The following is a 17,948-nucleotide window of genomic DNA, read 5'->3' as shown; positions in this document are numbered from 1 at the left end:
CACAGCCTTTTATATCCCAGCCATAGTGCACTGGCACCAACATATTTTAACTTGAATTACCCCTCTTGGTTAACTTTATAATAACTTTTATTATTATTATTATTATTTAATTTTTAGTTTTTTATTGTCCCCAGAAACATAAGCAAGATCAAGGTTGTGGCCTTGAATCATTGCGGTACATGGTATTATTGTATATACATAAACGATACATTCGTATATAAAGCACTTATTAAACAATATGTGTATACATATGCATGTGAGAGAGAGAGAGAGAGAGAGAGAGAGAGAGAGAGAGAGAGAGAGAGAGAGAGAGAGAGAGAGAGAGAGAGAGAGAGAGAGAGAGAGAGAGAGAGAGAGAGAGAGAGAGGGGGGGGAGAGACAGACAGACAGACATGGACGTGTGGAGTAACAGGGATGAAGCCGAAGATAGACGAAAGGGAACACAAACGGCGCGAGCCGTATGCACACATACATGTACATAGTATTCAATATTAAGATGAAACAGATAGGCTTAACATGATACCGTAAAACAGGATATTAGCAATGCAAAAGCCTTACATAACTGAAGAGGAAATATTCTGGAGACTAGGAAGAAAAGTACTAGAAATAGAAACAAAGAGTGAAAGAAGAAGATAATAACATTATTAACCGTGAGCTATATTTATACAATGTATATGGTTTAAATCTATTTTACTGTATAAAGTAACATATAAAGAGTGTTGGGCCTATTCCTACTTTTTCTTGCACATAAGAATTGCAAATTGTCTTACATTCTAAATTTTATTCAAAGACAAAGATTATTCATTACATCATTATTTGTGAGCATTTTCAGTACATCATTACATAGCTGCAAGCACTATTCTATTCTAGTCGTTTTTCCTTTTGTTTAACTCTAATGCAGTATTTGAATAATTTTTATAAAATTGAAATGGCTTTTATCGGAAATGAAAACATTATGTGTTTACAACTAGGCAAAAAAACATTTTTGGGGTCCGGTTTACACTTTACAGTAATACACATGTATTATAAAGTTAATTTAGAGAACTGGGCCCATATTTTCGAAGCTCTCTTAGTGCTATGAAATAGTAAAACCATCGTAGGGTGTGACGTCACTACAGTACACGCCATAGTGACGTCATAGCTTACGATAATTTTACGATTTCGTAGGCTAAGATTGCTTCGAAAATATGGGCCCAGAAGTCTTACCATCATGAGATGGGGCAATATCTGAATACATACATCTACCAGATATGCACCACTGAAAGAACAATGAACAAGAAAGATATAAATTAATAATTTAATAAATAAACAAAGAGGCAGATGAATATAAAATGCCGTCTTCAAATATATCACATTAAGGGACTATTCTGCATTTGCTGCCATTGCAAGATGTTTCTCACCAATACAATTTTGTGGAAACTGATATCACATACATTTTCTTGTTTAGAACATCAGTGTCTGTATATTGAATGTTTCTGATCATCCTATTGTTTGTAAGTAGCCTAAACTGGATTTTCTTGTTTAGAACATCAGTGTCTGTATATTGAATGTTTCTGATCATCCTATTGTTTGTAAGTAGCCTAAACTGGATTTTCTTGTTTAGAACATCAGTGTCTGTATATTGAATGTTTCTGATCATCCTATTGTTTGTAAGTAGCCTAAACTGGATTTTCTTGTTTAGAACATCAGTGTCTGTATATTGAATGTTTCTGATCATCCTATTGTTTGTAAGTAGCCTAAACTGGATTTTCTTGTTTAGAACATCAGTGTCTGTATATTGAATGTTTCTGATCATCCTATTGTTTGTAAGTAGCCTAAACTGGATTTTCTTGTTTAGAACATCAGTGTCTGTATATTGAATGTTTCTGATCATCCTATTGTTTGTAAGTAGCCTAAACTGGATTTTCTTGTTTAGAACATCAGTGTCTGTATATTGAATGTTTCTGATCATCCTATTGTTTGTAAGTAGCCTAAACTGGATTTTCTTGTTTAGAACATCAGTGTCTGTATATTGAATGTTTCTGATCATCCTATTGTTTCTGATCATCCTAATGTTTCTGATCATCCTATTGTTTCTGATCATCCTATTGTTTCTGATCATCCTATTGTTTCTGATCATCCTATTGTTTCTGATCATCCTATTGTTTGTAAGTAGCCTAAACTGGATTTTCTTGTTTAGAACATCAGTGTCTGTATATTGAATGTTTCTGATCATCCTATTGTTTCTGATCATCCTAATGTTTCTGATCATCCTATTGTTTCTGATCATCCTATTGTTTCTGATCATCCTATTGTTTCTGATCATCCTATTGTTTCTGATCATCCTAATGTTTCTGATCATCCTATTGTTTGTAAGTAGCCTAAACTGGATTTTCTTGTTTAGAACATCAGTGTCTGTATATTGAATGTTTCTGATCATCCTATTGTTTCTGATCATCCTAATGTTTCTGATCATCCTATTGTTTCTGATCATCCTATTGTTTCTGATCATCCTATTGTTTCTGATCATCCTATTGTTTCTGATCATCCTAATGTTTCTGATCATCCTATTGTTTCTGATCATCCTAATGTTTCTGATCATCCTATTGTTTCTGATCATCCTAATGTTTGTGATCATCCTATTGTTTCTGATCATCCTAATGTTTCTGATCATCCTATTGTTTGTAAGTAGCCTAAACTGGATTTCTACTCCTAATAAAAGGAAGGAAATGTTTTATTTAACACTCAACACATTTTATTTACGGTTATATGGTGTTGGACATATGGTTAAGGACCACACAGATATTGAGGGAGGAAACCTGCTATCGCCACTTCATGGGCTACTCTTTTCGATTAGCAGCAAGAGATCTTTCATATGCACCATCCCATAGACAGGATAGCACATACCACAGCATTTGATATACCAGTCGTGGTGCACTAATAATGTCAAATGTATAACAAAATACAGAATGATCTAGTACAAACACTAGGACAATTCCTCGTCCTCTGCCGCTAATAAAGCTGGTCTGACCCAAAGCACTAACTAACGACTGCCGGTAGTAGGGGTGCATAGTAGGTAGTTACAAGTGCCTCTTAACAATGCCAGAAGTAACTACTGAACACTCTCCAAATGGTCAGACTAAGCCCACAGCTAAAAGCTGATGGGGAATGTCAGGTGTGTGGCACAAGAGACAAACATCTGTCCCGGTTGGAGAGACAAGGACTGGGATGTGAAGGTGGACAGCGAAAGAAGTTGAAAGGTAGGAGGAGTTGCCAGATCGGGAAGAAATAAGATGGAATTCAAATGAGTAAAAGAAAAGGGGGCAGTGGGATAAAAAAAAACAACCCCAAAAACAAACAAAACACTAGGACAATCAAAACACATTTAATATACAGCCATTGATATGCTGTATAGAAAAATATATTTAATATCTAATTATTGTTGTTAAAAAGACTCTGTTATAGCAACATCTTAACAATGGCAACAAACTTGGGACAGTCTCTTTAGTAATATTTTCTAAACCACAATCTTCCTCTTTTTTTTTTTTTAATTACCATTTAATTGGCATTGGCAATCCATTGGCAAGGCATGGTAGACAAAACACTTTGGGGGCAATTTTGACCATTTTCAGGGCACTTTTTTGCATTAAAGACACTTTTTTTTTGTTGAAATAAACATAAATGTAATTAATGTTCTTGCTTTAATAAATGAATGGCAAAATATATAACAGAGATATTTGTATTAATTAACAATACATTTTTTTAGTGTTCAATCAAGGCAATTTTAGAATTAATTATTGAAAAAGGCTTTTTTAATCTCAGTGCAGCATGGCACAGGTTAAGGCAAGATGGTGCTAGACTACTGAGGCATGGTGCTGCGCCATGCTAAAACAAGCTAGGGAAAACACTACATATATCATTTCAACAATAAAGTTACACACAACAGCTATACAGCAATAAAAAAGAAGAAGTTTGTTTTGTTTAATAACACCACTAGAGCACATTGATTTATTAATCATAAGCTATTGGATGTCAAACATTTGGTCATTTTTACATGTAGTCTTAGAGAGGAAACCTGCTACATTTTTCCATTAGTAGCAAGGGATATTTTTTATATGCACCATCTCACAGACATAACAGCATATACCACAGACTTTGATATACCAGTCGTGGTGCACTGGCTGTGATGAGAAATAGCCCGATGGGCCCACTGACGGATATTGATCCCAAAACGACTGCACATCAAGCATGCACTTTACCACTGGGTTACGTCCCACCCCTTATAGCAGTCAGTGCTACTTTGACATGGCATAGTTAGTTTAACAGATAACATGTGAATTCACAAGATGGATTTAACAGACTTGGTTAAGCAATAACATTACTTTGCGGTCTCCACATGATGTTCCTTCTGAAGCGAATATTTTAATGCAGTACCGGTTGTTGTTTGGATCATTGCAGCTCATAGAGAGACAAATATCTGAGACATTTCCAAATTCTCTCCCCTTAAAAAGAAAGTATTTGATTTTAAACCAAAACAAATATTTAAAATTAAAGCATAAGAAACCACAATTAAAATTTAACAAAAATTTATATTAAATATGAACTTGATATTACTACTTATAAAAGCTGTGAGTGATATACATCTACATATAACACAGTCATAATTAGTCAGAATGAAACAAATAAGTTTGTAGTCAGAAGCAAATACCACAAAAGTTAAAATCAAATACTAGTAGCCTATATAATGATAGTCAGAATTAAATATCACAGTCACTATAGTTAAGTATAGTGAAAATCAATTATTAGTACGGTATAGTAAAAATCAAATACCAAAATATGCCAGTCATTGTTAATTTGTTCTTTAACATGTATTTAATTACCAAACCAACAAACATAAATCACTGGCGTAGGAAGTGGGGGGGGGGGGGGGGGGGCGCAATGGGGCATGTTACTGTAACATATATACATTTCTATTGATATATGTGTTGCCTATAACATGACTATAAGGTAGTGATATCAGGGCCCCAACCCTATCACTACCAAAATTTGTTTCTGGGGTTCATAAACTTTAAAAAAAAGAAGAAAAAAAGACTATGGGTTACTGTACTTGCATTTCACTTACCCTACAGTAAAAAGATTGGCTGCCATAAATGTGTTGACATGTTTCATCAGGGCCATACAGTTGGCCTGGCTTCAGATCAACTATAGTAATGACATTCGGTGATGGAGTTTTCATCTCTTGTAGACAGGTACGACCAGCTCTGAAAAGTATGTTTGCTAAATGTTATATACTGATATTTAAACATTAAACGTAACAATTTAAAAACAACCTAAACAAGCAACAACCTAGCAATCCAATTTGTTTCACAATAGAGCAATTTTACAAAAGGAGGGATTTAAAATTTAAAAAAAAAATGGTTGCCACTGATTGAAAGTGGTTAGTTTCAAAAGATGACCTTTAATGGGAACTATATAAGTGAAAATAAAATGATTCTCAGAGTGCTAACTATAAAGAAATTATATTATTGGCAAAGTTATGTAAATACACCCTTCAAATGGTGTGGGGTTTTTTCTATAAAAAAATTGGGGAGGGTGGGGCTAGGTGGGTTCAATGGTAGTAGCCCTATGGTGGCAGTGTATTTTCTCACACTAATCCATAAACATACGTCCAGGAAGTTTGAGTTTTGTGTCCATGATAGCCTGCCTGAATATTAACAGGATATAAGGATGAAAATAAATTACTATGAAGACAATGCAAGACTTACGACAACTGAAGAGTATTGTTAATATGAGACTCCATCTCGCGTATGCTGCATGAGGAGAAGGACCAGGGGTTGTACTTGTTGGCGTCAGTCTGGTTGCTCGTTTTACCGGCCATGATGTAGCGGTCTTCTGCATGACACGAGTTGGTCCCATCATGAATAGCACCTAGGCTACAAATACCAAAATATCAAAGATTAATCTTTGTTGTACTTGCTAAAGGTTACTGGTGTGATTTTGGGGGTGTTTATGATATGTATAAATTTTATTCATGATTTCATAAAACATTTATTTTAAATATTTCTTTCCCACCCTTCTTCCATTCATCCATCCATCTATTCACCCAAAATCCATCTATCCATTTACCCAAAATCCATCTACCTATCCATCCATCCAGCCATCTATCAATCCATCCATCCATCCACCCATGCTTCCATCCATCCATCATTACATCTATCCACCCATCCACCATTTCATTGATTCATCCATCCATACAACCTTGGTTCCATCCATCCATCCATCCATCTATCCATCCATCCACCCATCAATTCATCCAGCCATCCATCCATCCACACACCCATTGATTCATCTATCCATCTACCTACCCTTGCTTCCATCCATCCATCAGTTCATCCATCCATCCATCCATTCATCCATTCATCTATCCATCTACCCTTGCTTCCATCCATCCATCCATTCATCCATCCATCTACCCTTGCTTCCATCCATCCATCCACCCATCAATTCATCCATCCATCTACCCTTGCTTCCATCCATCCATCAATCCATCTATCTACCCTTGCTTCCTTCCATCCATCCATCCACCCATCAATTCATTCATCCATCTACCCTTGCGTCCATCCATCCATCCATCCTTGCTTCCATCCATCCATCCACCCATCAATTCATTCATCCATCTACCCTTGCTTCCTTCCATCCATCCATCCATCCATCCATCCATCCATCCATCCTATGTACACTACTCTGTCATACCTGTGTCCAAGTTCATGGGTAGCAGTATGAACACTCATAAATCCCCCAGAATCCTCCACTACTGACACACTTGATCCATCCTTGCTGCACATTGAATTCACATACGCCTTTCCTGTTAATATAGAAATTAATATGATTTAAGTTAGGCGAAGTTTAGTATGAAAGGGTGATTATTTCGCCCACGTCACCCCTTTGCGTGATCCCTGGATTATTGTGCCAGTGATATTTTTATACCTGTTGTTGGGATGAAAGGACCAGTAATATATAATTCTGACTATTATAATTAAATAAACCTTAAAATACATAAAAGGGACAATCACAAAGTTGCATGATGAACAATAGTATTTATTCATTTTAACATAATAATTATACATTGAATCACATGCTTTATCTGATGGTTCATTTCTTGACTAGGTGAAGTAGCTTGTATGTCTCAGGGGTGGGATGTAGCCAAGAGGTAAAATGCTTGCCTAATGCACGGTCGATATGGGATCAATCCCTGTCTGTGGGCTCAATGGCCTATTTCTCGTTCCAGCCAGTGCACAATGACCGTGGTATGTGCTATCCTGTCTGGAATGGTGCATATAGAATATCTCTTGCTACTAATAGAAACGTGATGGGTTTCTTCTCTAAAGTATGTGTCAAAATTACCAAATGTTTGACATCCAACAGCCAATGATTAATAAATCAATGTGCTCTAGTGGTGTCATTAAACAAAGCAAACAAACGTTGCATGTCTCAGTGACACAGAGACCTATACTACCAGAAGATTTGGCTCCTGGTAGGGTCACCCGAGCTAGATTGGTCAAAGGGTAGAGGCTAGACTAACATGCATCACTGCAATAGGCCAAACTACAGTGATACTACCAGAAGATTTGGCTCCTGGTAGGGTCACCCGAGCTAGATTGGTCAAAGGGTAGAGGCTAGACTAACATGCATCACTGCAATAGGCCAAACTACAGTGATACTACCAGAAGATTTGGCTCCTGGTAGGGTCACCCGAGCTAGATTGGTCAAAGGGTAGAGGCTAGACTAACATGCATCACTGCAATAGGCCAAACTACAGTGATACTACCAGAAGATTTGGCTCCTGGTAGGGTCACCCGAGCTAGATTGGTCAAAGGGTAGAGGCTAGACTAACATGCATCACTGCAATAGGCCAAACTACAGTGATACTACCAGAAGATTTGGCTCCTGGTAGGGTCACCCGAGCTAGATTGGTCAAAGGGTAGAGGCTAGACTAACATGCATCACTGCAATAGGCCAAACTACAGTGATACTACCAGAAGATTTGGCTCCTGGTAGGGTCACCCGAGCTAGATTGGTCAAAGGGTAGAGGCTAGACTAACATGCATCACTGCAATAGGCCAAACTACAGTGATACTACCAGAAGATTTGGCTCCTGGTAGGGTCACCCGAGCTAGATTGGTCAAAGGGTAGAGGCTAGACTAACATGCATCACTGCAATAGGCCAAACTACAGTGATACTACCAGAAGATTTGGCTCCTGGTAGGGTCACCCGAGCTAGATTGGTCAAAGGGTAGAGGCTAGACTAACATGCATCACTGCAATAGGCCAAACTACAGTGATACTACCAGAAGATTTGGCTCCTGGTAGGGTCACCCGAGCTAGATTGGTCAAAGGGTAGAGGCTAGACTAACATGCATCACTGCAATAGGCCAAACTACAGTGATACTACCAGAAGATTTGGCTCCTGGTAGGGTCACCCGAGCTAGATTGGTCAAAGGGTAGAGGCTAGACTAACATGCATCACTGCAATAGGCCAAACTACAGTGAAACTCATTTAAAGTGGACACCCTTGGGACCAAGTAAAAAGTCTGGTTTTAAGAGGTATCCGCTTTAGAGAGGTTCTCTTCTGCACAGATATTTAAAAAAGGGATCGTGAAGCACATCCGGTTTTGAGAGAATTCCAGTTTACAGAGGGTCTGATTTTTAGAGGTTTCACTGTACTTGTAGGGAGGTGCCAAACACACATTTGCTCATCCTAAATAATTTCATTTACTATTTTATAAATTTACAATATTGGTGACCAACAGGTGAACATATCAGGCCATAATTTGAATTTGAATCTCCATAATGACAAAGAACTGCTTCTATTTTCTGCTCAGCAATTAGACTTTAGCAGGGGGTTTATTTTATTAGATACACAATGAATATTTTCTGTTTTATTAATTTTTTTTATCAAGAATTCTCAAGTAAACTGAGTGATAACACATTACAATTTTCATATTTGTAAGTTAATGGTGCCAAACTTATATGTGGAGTCTATTAATTTGTAGTTATTTATCACAAATGCATGTAAAACTAACAAGGAAGGAAGGAAATGTTTTATTTCACAACGTACTCAACACATTTTATTTACGGTTATACGACGTTGAACATATGGTTAAGGACCACACAGATATTGAGAGAGGAAACCTGCTGTCGCCACTTTATGGGCTACTCTTTTCGATTAGCAGCAAGGGATCTTTTATATGCACCATCCCACACAGGATAACACATACCACCGCCTTTCATATACCAGTCGTGGTGCACTGGCTGGAGCGAGAAATAGTTCAATGGGCCCACTGACGGGGATCGATGCCAGATCGACCAGGCATTAAGCGAACGCTTTACCACTGGGCTACGTTACGGCCTGTAAAAATAACAAAGTCACATTCTTCTTGAGAATGCATATATGTCTGCTACTAACTGAACTTTTGTTTATAATATATATAAATCTAAATTTTACTTATACTCAAAATAAGTACATGCACTCGTAATTGCAGATACAGATTTTTCACACCAATATTTACATTTTAGTTGAATGGTTATGGGTATTTCTTAAATGGATGTAAAGGAACCTAGATATTATAACTCACACTAGCAGTAACACCATAGGTAATTTTAACTAAGTCTTATGTTAAAGGGACATTCCTGAGTTTGCTGCACTGTTTAAGATGTTATCGACTAAGAGAGACTTTTTAACGATTGTAATTAAATATCAAATTTATTTTTCTGCATAAAATATTAGTGGCTGTATATTAAACATGTTTCTGATCGGTCTAATATTTGTACTGGGTTAAATTTCGTTTTATTTCCTAAAATAAATTTTTTCGTACGTACGAAATTATTTGAAGACGAAATCCAGTTTGGTCTTCTTACAAATATTAAGACGACCAGAAACACATTAAATATATAGACACTGACATTCTAAACAAGAAAATATATTTAATATGTAAGTTTAATCATAGAAATATTGTATTAGTCGGAAATATCTTACAATGCAGCAAACTTGAGAATGTCCCTTTTAGCAAAAATATTAATCATGATAAAAAATATTTAACTCTCATCACAATGCAGGTCAGTAGATCGAGCTAATACGATATCAACTATTACAATTTCAATGAAAACCACTGCTATAAAATCTAAAATTCATGTATTTATATAGGGCCTAATGACTTTTCTTTGGTAACAAAAAATACACACACATGCTTGCATGCACACATGCACACACACACACACACACACATGCGCGCACACACACACACACACACACACACACACACATGCACCCCCCCAAAAAAAATCCCAGCCACACATACATTGTATGTATGCAAGCATGGGCTATGCCACATAATGTGCAATGCACCCATCTGTTTATAAATACTAAAGGAACCAGACACCCCCTAAAATAACTCTTAGATTCACCCCTGAATTTAATTAAATCATTACCTGTTGTTGTGGTAAACAACATCCCATTGTCTTCACTGAGCAAGTCATATCTATAAATGATACAACATGAATACTTGTACATGCACATGTACTTCTCTGTGCTATATAAAATCATAATTTATACAAATTTATTTTTAATACCAGTATATTCTAACTTTACTAGATGTTATCATTTTTTATTCTCTCTACATAATATGTATACATGTAGTTTGAAATATTTAATATGTGTATAGTTAATAGCATCATCATCACCATCATCACCATCATCATCATCATCATCATCATCATCATCATCATCATCATGAGTAGTAGTATATAGTACTAGTAGTGATAGTAGTGGTAATAGTAATGGTTGTAGAAGTAATAGTAGTAATAGTAGTGGTAGTAGTAGTAGTAGTAGTAAACGAAGTACTAGTCATAGTAATATAATTGTGGTAGCAGTAATAGTAGAAGTAGTAGCAGTAGTAGTAGTAGTAGTAGTAGTAGTAGTAGTAGTAGTAGCAGCAGCAGCAGCAGCAGCAGCAGCAGTAGCTGTAGAAGTAGTAGTAGTAGACATAGTAGTAGTAGTAGCATAGGCATACTGCCTCCCATTGTTGTAGGGGGGCAGACTGGTTTTTGTCCGAATTAAATGAAAATCTCTGAATCTGGATAACAACATATATTCACATTAGCATACTACCCAACAGCTATATTATTATGGTTGCTATGCCTTATTACAAGAAATACAACTAATTTTGAGGGTAGAATGATGGAAATAAACAGTAAAAAGTCTTAGGTTTGCACATTTTGCCCGAATTTTTGCCAAATTTGAGGTTTTTCTCCAGCACCCTGCACCCCCTGTCTTGTACGCTTATGAGTAGTAGTAGTAGTAGTAGTAGTAGTAGTACTAGTAGTAGTTGTAGTAGTACTAGTAGTAGTAGTGGTACTACTAGTAGTAGTAGTAGTAGTAGTAGTAGTGGTGGTGGTGGTAGTAGTAGTAATAGTAATGAAGTACTAATCATAGTAATATAATTGTAGTAGCAGTAGCAGCAGCAGTAGTAGTAGTAGTAATAGCAGTAGCAACAACAGCAAAAGTAATAGTAACAGTAGTAGCAGCAGCAGTAGTAGTAGTAGCAGTAGCAGTAGCAGCAGCACAACATAAGTTACCCAGTAAACAGCATGACATGGTCGTTGGAATAGACATCGTTTGTGGTGGCAAACTTTTTCAGTTCTATCATTACATAATCCGCCTGAATTCTACCCATACTTCTGAATTTACTGGTCAGCAAAGCGATGTTTGATGTCTAAACATAAAGAAACATTTACTTAGAAATCAGAATATTTTTTATTGACAGAATATTTTGGTTTTCAAAACACGTACGTACACACACGCGCGTACACACACACACACACACACGAACGCACACAAAATACACATACTTTATGCCCGGCGCAGACGAGCGTTTTTTAACGTATGCGTCTTGCGTTAAAAACGCATCCGTACGAACTCAGTAAAAACGCATCGTGTGCGACCCCCTCTGCGTTGCGTTTTTTTTAGCCATGCCGCATCCGTCTAAAAACGCACGCGTGCGCCTACTTGCGTCTGCGTTGCGTTCACATTTTTATATTGATCAATTATCTGTCTATATATCTGTATATAACGAAATTAACAATTATTGGTTTCAGTGATAAATAGCACTCTGAAAACAGACCCGACCATTAAAAATGACTGACATGTAGAGGTTTCAACACAAATAGTTTCCAACTGCTCATCTTTGAAACAAAGACTAGGCATGTGTAATTAATGACATTTCTAAATAGATGAAATTAAAAAATATATATTATTGCATTCATTGTACTATGCCTAATAATAATAATTAAAACAAACAATTGTGAAATAAAGATTTATATCGTAATAGTATATTGTACATATTGTTTTAAATAAAGTTTATTATGTTTTAAAATGTATTAATAAATTACATTTAATCTTTATTTTTCCTAGAGTAAAGTATAAATAAATTATTTTAATAAAAGAAATCGTCAGTGGATCGCAGGAACGCATCGCAGGTAGGCGCACACGAGACGCATCCGTCTGCGTAGAGCAGACGCATGCGTTACAAAACGCTCGTCTGCGCCGGACATTAATTAGTAGATTCCATTAAGTATATATGCTATCAACATAAAATGGTTTATGTTCAGATGGTCAGATGCATTCATAAAATATCAATGTCGCAAAATTAGTTAGTTTTATTTTGTGACTGTATGAAAAGAAATTACTTAACCATACACCCTTTCCTACGATTAGTTCCGTATAAAGTTAGGCTGTTTTGTTTAATGACACCACTAGAGCACGTTGATTAATTAATCATCGACTATTGGATGTCAGACATTTGGTAATTCGGACTCGTAGTCGGAGGAAACCCGCTAAATTTTCCCTTAGAATGCAGCAAGGGATCTTTTATAGGCACTTTTCCACAGACAGGAAAGCACGCACCATGGCCGTTATTCAATTATGGTGCACTGGTTGGAACGAGAGAAAAAAACACCAATCAGTTGAATGGAACCACCGAAGTGGTTCGATACTGCGACGCAAGCACCTCAAGCCAGCATTCAACCAATCTAATTAGCATTCAACCGACTGACCTAAATCCCGCCCCCTCTGTATAAACATTACTGTCTCTGTGACAGGAGCAGATCCAGGATTATTTGTAAGGGTTGGTCTACATGCAACCAATGTTTTGATCCGGGGCCCATGGATTCGCGGGGCCTGTAGCACAAATAACAGCGGGGAACCCCTCGGGGGGGGGGGGGGGGGGGGGAAAAATGACCTGGGGAAAATAAATGTACAGATCACCGCGGGGCCTCCTAAAGCGCGGGTATCCATAGTACGTGCTACATGTGCTACATGTGCTACTAGGATAAACCGGCTCTGCATGCAACTACTTAAATGGAAGTTGTATATCAGCAGGGAATGCACTTTTTAAATAAGTGCCAAAAAGGTGTGTGTTTTTTGTGTCTGGTTTTTGGGGTGGTTTTTTGTCGTGAGCAGCAGATATGTTCAGACCCCGTGAATCTGCGCTTGTAAGCGTGTAATTATACACATATAATTATGTGTATGTCACTGTAATCAAACCAGTAACTAGTTGTAAATGGTTACGTTTTTAATTAGTAGTTAATAGTCTAAAACTCCTGAAACGGTCAAGAAGATTTTGTTCCTTGCCCTCCGCTAGCTACGGCCCTGATAATCTGTTTGAATACTTACCGGTGTGTCAGCAATTTTAATATCTACAATTCGGACCGATATTCTATAGTCAGGTCTGTTTATGTCATAGTATCGAGAATTCACCTGCAATAAATACAAGACAAAAAGTTGTTTTATCCGATGATAATCATTTATAATTTAATTCTGACAGATAGTCTTCAGAAGAAAAAAAAACCCGATACATTATTCCCAAATTATATTCGGGTCCTCGAAAGTGGTTCAATCATAGAACCTAAGCACCTCGGACATTTAAAAAAATTTAATTTAAGCATTTTTAAAAACATCAAATATACATAAATAATCAATGTTACCAGCATATACAGAGGTGGTGATGTAAAGAATAATTATGTTATCAAAAAATGAAGAATCTAAATCTATACCTGCACCAATACTATTATTCTTTATATAAAATAAATGTGGATATTATAATGGTAAACTATATAAGAGAGCCAATAATGAACAAAACTAGTCAGAGAGCCAATTTTTAAGAGAAATATTAAAAGAACAAGTAAAGACAAATATATGGACTAAATCAATGCAATATGCAATTTAAAAATCAAGCATTCTACCGACTGAGCTAATTACCCCAACACCACCCCATAAGGCTTAAAACAGATGTCATTTAAAGGTGCAGTATCATAGTTAAAAGACACGAACACGGCATGCGCACACGCAACACTTCCCACAGGATGCAGTGACTAATGATAACAATGCATCCGCTCACAAATAAAATAAAATAATGGCCCAGCACGTACTCTAATGAGTCGGACAAAAGAATACCGACTCCGAGTACACCATTGCACTGCACCCGGAGGAAGCTGGACAAAAGAATACCGACTCCGAGTCCACCAATGCACTGCACCCGGAGGAAGCTGGACAAAATAATACCAGTCTCCTCCATCCATCCCCCAAACTACTTGCTGCTGGTAGGACTTCTTGGGCACATAGAAATCGGAAGAGGAAACAAAACAACTACGGCACCAACGACAAACATCAAACATCAACACCCGCCTCCGCCACGTCCGACATATACACAATTGCTCGATTCTCCCCTGGGTTGTCATGCCACAATCAGAAGAGATCAGGCCCTTTCTAAGGGCCCTACGGGCAACCTAGGGAGACACCCCAGCATCAACGAGGTCTTAATAACGAGCCTACTAAAATCAAAACCTATATGTAGCTCTCTACCTTTCACATTTGACCGACCATCAAAATTGTCCAAACTTCCTTCAGTAAAATGCGCACCATTTTCTCTTTGGCTTAATCCTACGGGACATTCCATTATTACATAGCACCATACCACCCTCCGCCTGTTACCAACCTTGATTGGACTGCTGGTGCTCCCTTGCACCTGCCAGTGCAAGCGGTCCCTCCTTCACCCCCCCCCCCCCATCCTTTCCTGTCCTGGGCGAAGGAGCCGGTGCCCAAGATAGGCATGCGCTGCAACAGCTTGCTCTGAATGTGCACGTTAACTCCGTTGCCGTTGCCGTAGTTAAAAGTACCATAGTTTGTTAAATAACTACAAATTAATTCGATCCCACACATAAACTTTACATAAATAACTCGGGGATATTGAAATTGTAATGTGCTTTCAAGTACTACGCTGTATAAAAAGAGTCGTATTCAGTATGACTAGATATGAGGTGGGGTTTTTTTTTCAGGTAACAATTCAGTATATAACTGTCCCCATCACTACCCCACCACCCCCACCCAGTCATTTGATGTATATACAACTTTAAAGAGCGCTAATACTTTCAAATGATATGCTAGGTTTTCATGCTATGCTAGGTTATATTTATTTAAAAATAAAAACATGGACTTACTCCCTGAAATAGTAAGCTGAAATATCGATTCATTTCGTTAATGGCATCTTGAGAGTTTGACGCATTGCTCCACCCATACCATCTGAAATGAATTAAAAGAAAATAAGTGGCATGTACCTGTGATTCAAACAAAACACAAACGCTTTAATAAATTATGTTGCAATAAAAGTACTCGGGTAGGTAGATTAATTTCAGAAATGGATAAAAAATTACTATTGTCTTCATTGTTTTTATAATACAGCTTTAGGACTGGATTTAACCTATGCCTCACACAAAAAAGTTTAGATAGAATGAGATTTGACGGCCTTACATCGTAGTTTACCCCCAAAATACGACCATCGTGTAAATGTATATACACGGTTGTATATATAGCCACTTCTGTGTTAAGTGACAAAGATGACGGCGTCCATTGAGGTTGTATTTACGGAATTCATCTTTGTACACAATATTTAGCACAATGTGTCGACTGGACTTGAGATCTTTGCAATCTAATTCTGGTAACCTCTCCCCCCTTTTTTTTTTTTTTTTCGAATAGACTTTGGGGCAATTAAATTGGTTAAAAATAATTAAATTAAAATTAAACTATGATTGTTTTTATATTTGGGTTGCCCAATCAAATGCGACAAAATTTAAATTAGATTTTAAATTCTGTATTTTATAGTGATAATTTTTTGGGAAAATCGCAAATAAATTTAAATTAATATATTAAAGTCCCATATTTTTAAATTTAGAAAAAACAATCAAAATTGTCCCGTAAAGTTTTCTGCCCCGAGTCAAGCCACTGGCATCCAGAGACAGGACTCGGGATAGACATGCTCGAAACCGTCGTGGTATATGAGTATGATAAAACCTTCAAGTCAAACAATCTAATTAAAATTAGCTCCACTATTACATGTGGATCTAACAACAGCCAGTTGGAGCTCATGTACAGTTGACCTTTCATTCGACCAATCAAAACCTTACTTGTAAAATCATGCCAGTGATTTGAAAAAAAAATTAAACATTATTTTTATGCCGAGGGTATACGAAATGATTTGGATGAATTACGAAGTATGCCGGAAACTAATTGCAATATAAAATTTTATATAAAATTCGTTTCAAGACGAAAAAAAACATTGTGATGGTATAGCCATAAAATCAGTCTATTCTAGTATACAATCCAGAGTTTATTACTGCACTTTCCCCCCAGTTTTTTCAATGTTGAAATAGACCAACAACTTCGCCTATTGCATAAATAGTCTCGACCGATATTTTTAGAATTTGTATGCTTCCGAATAACGTTATAAAAGGCGAAGTGTAATTGGTCCATATTTAAATTGTTATTTATAGATGAAATGTCACCTGGACATGGGAATCCATGCAATGCTGTTAGATCTACTGGCGAGTAGAGCTAATTTTAATCAGAGCAAATTTTAATCAGATTGAGTCTTTGCGATATGCGACATCGGGCACAAATGCAAAGAAGACCGTCGGCAGTGCCAATGAAGAGAAGAGGAACGATCGGAATGTGTATTATATTCCATATTAACTGTGAGGCACTGTATTCTGGTTTTAACTACCATTATTGATTGCTTGAATGTTTAAACTTACTTTTCGTATAGTGCATAATCTGCCAGTACCAGTACATCGATGGAATAGTCGGTGGTAGCACGTTTCAGTCTTCCTGCAGTTTCTTCTGCACCCTCACTAACACCTGGAGAAGAATTCCACATCATAGTTATAAACGGGCCCACCAGCTTGTTCAGACTATTCTTTGTAGTCCTAATGTATACATATGTAAATGCCCCGTGCTGTTTAAAGCTCTCGCTTGATGCGCGATCGGTCTGTGGATCGATCCTCGTCGATGGGCCCATTGGGCTATTTCTCGACCCAGCCAGTGCCACTGGTATATCATTCTGTGTGTGGGGTGGTGCATATAAAAGACCCCTTGCTACTAATGGGAACATGTACCGGGTTTCCTCAAAATTACTAAATGTTTGACATCCAATAGCCGATGGTTAATAAATCAATGTGCTCTAGTGGTGTTGTTAAACAAAACAAACTTTAACTTAAAAAAATATATATTCCTTTCCTTTAACCCCCCCCCCCCAAAAAAAAAAAAAACACCCAAGAAAACCCCCCAAACAAACGTACAGATGCTTAAAACAAGGTCTTACGTTGATGTAACCATTTAGCACGCACCATTATTCAGTTATGATATTGTGCTTTATAAAACCATAGGTATCAGCATTCGGGCTCCCACCCCTGCGCGTGCTGTAACCTCACCGTGGTGCAGGGGTGTAACATTCTCTTTGAGAATGGCCAATACAGCACAAATCCCCTTGTTTTCTTCGGGATACAATTAAAATTTTGAATAAAAGTCAGTATCTTTGTATTTTTGCAGTTCTTTACACTGTGTTTTTATTTAAATCTTGAAT

General features: G+C 37.2%; 1 protein-coding gene across 1 annotated transcript in view; it reads right to left on the bottom strand.

Annotated features, from left to right (window-relative positions):
* The window catches only part of LOC121381847 (A disintegrin and metalloproteinase with thrombospondin motifs 3-like), a 31,107-nt gene that overhangs the window by 8,618 nt on the left and 4,541 nt on the right, over positions 1–17,948 (bottom strand). Inside the window, exons 2-11 of the mRNA XM_041511215.1 lie at positions 17,122–17,224; positions 15,532–15,613; positions 13,709–13,792; positions 11,614–11,750; positions 10,468–10,517; positions 6,733–6,844; positions 5,745–5,912; positions 5,102–5,240; positions 4,362–4,481; positions 1,207–1,258 (exon numbers count right to left, since the gene is read on the bottom strand). Coding sequence (XP_041367149.1) covers positions 1,207–1,258; positions 4,362–4,481; positions 5,102–5,240; positions 5,745–5,912; positions 6,733–6,844; positions 10,468–10,517; positions 11,614–11,750; positions 13,709–13,792; positions 15,532–15,613; positions 17,122–17,224 — 1,047 coding nt within the window. The remainder of the gene's footprint in view (positions 1–1,206; positions 1,259–4,361; positions 4,482–5,101; positions 5,241–5,744; positions 5,913–6,732; positions 6,845–10,467; positions 10,518–11,613; positions 11,751–13,708; positions 13,793–15,531; positions 15,614–17,121; positions 17,225–17,948) is intronic.

Source organism: Gigantopelta aegis, chromosome 9 (assembly GCF_016097555.1).
Source record: "Gigantopelta aegis isolate Gae_Host chromosome 9, Gae_host_genome, whole genome shotgun sequence".
Classification (NCBI taxonomy): domain Eukaryota; kingdom Metazoa; phylum Mollusca; class Gastropoda; order Neomphalida; family Peltospiridae; genus Gigantopelta; species Gigantopelta aegis.
The sequence above is the reverse complement of the archived record's forward strand: the minus strand, read 5'-3'. Positions and strand labels throughout refer to the sequence as shown.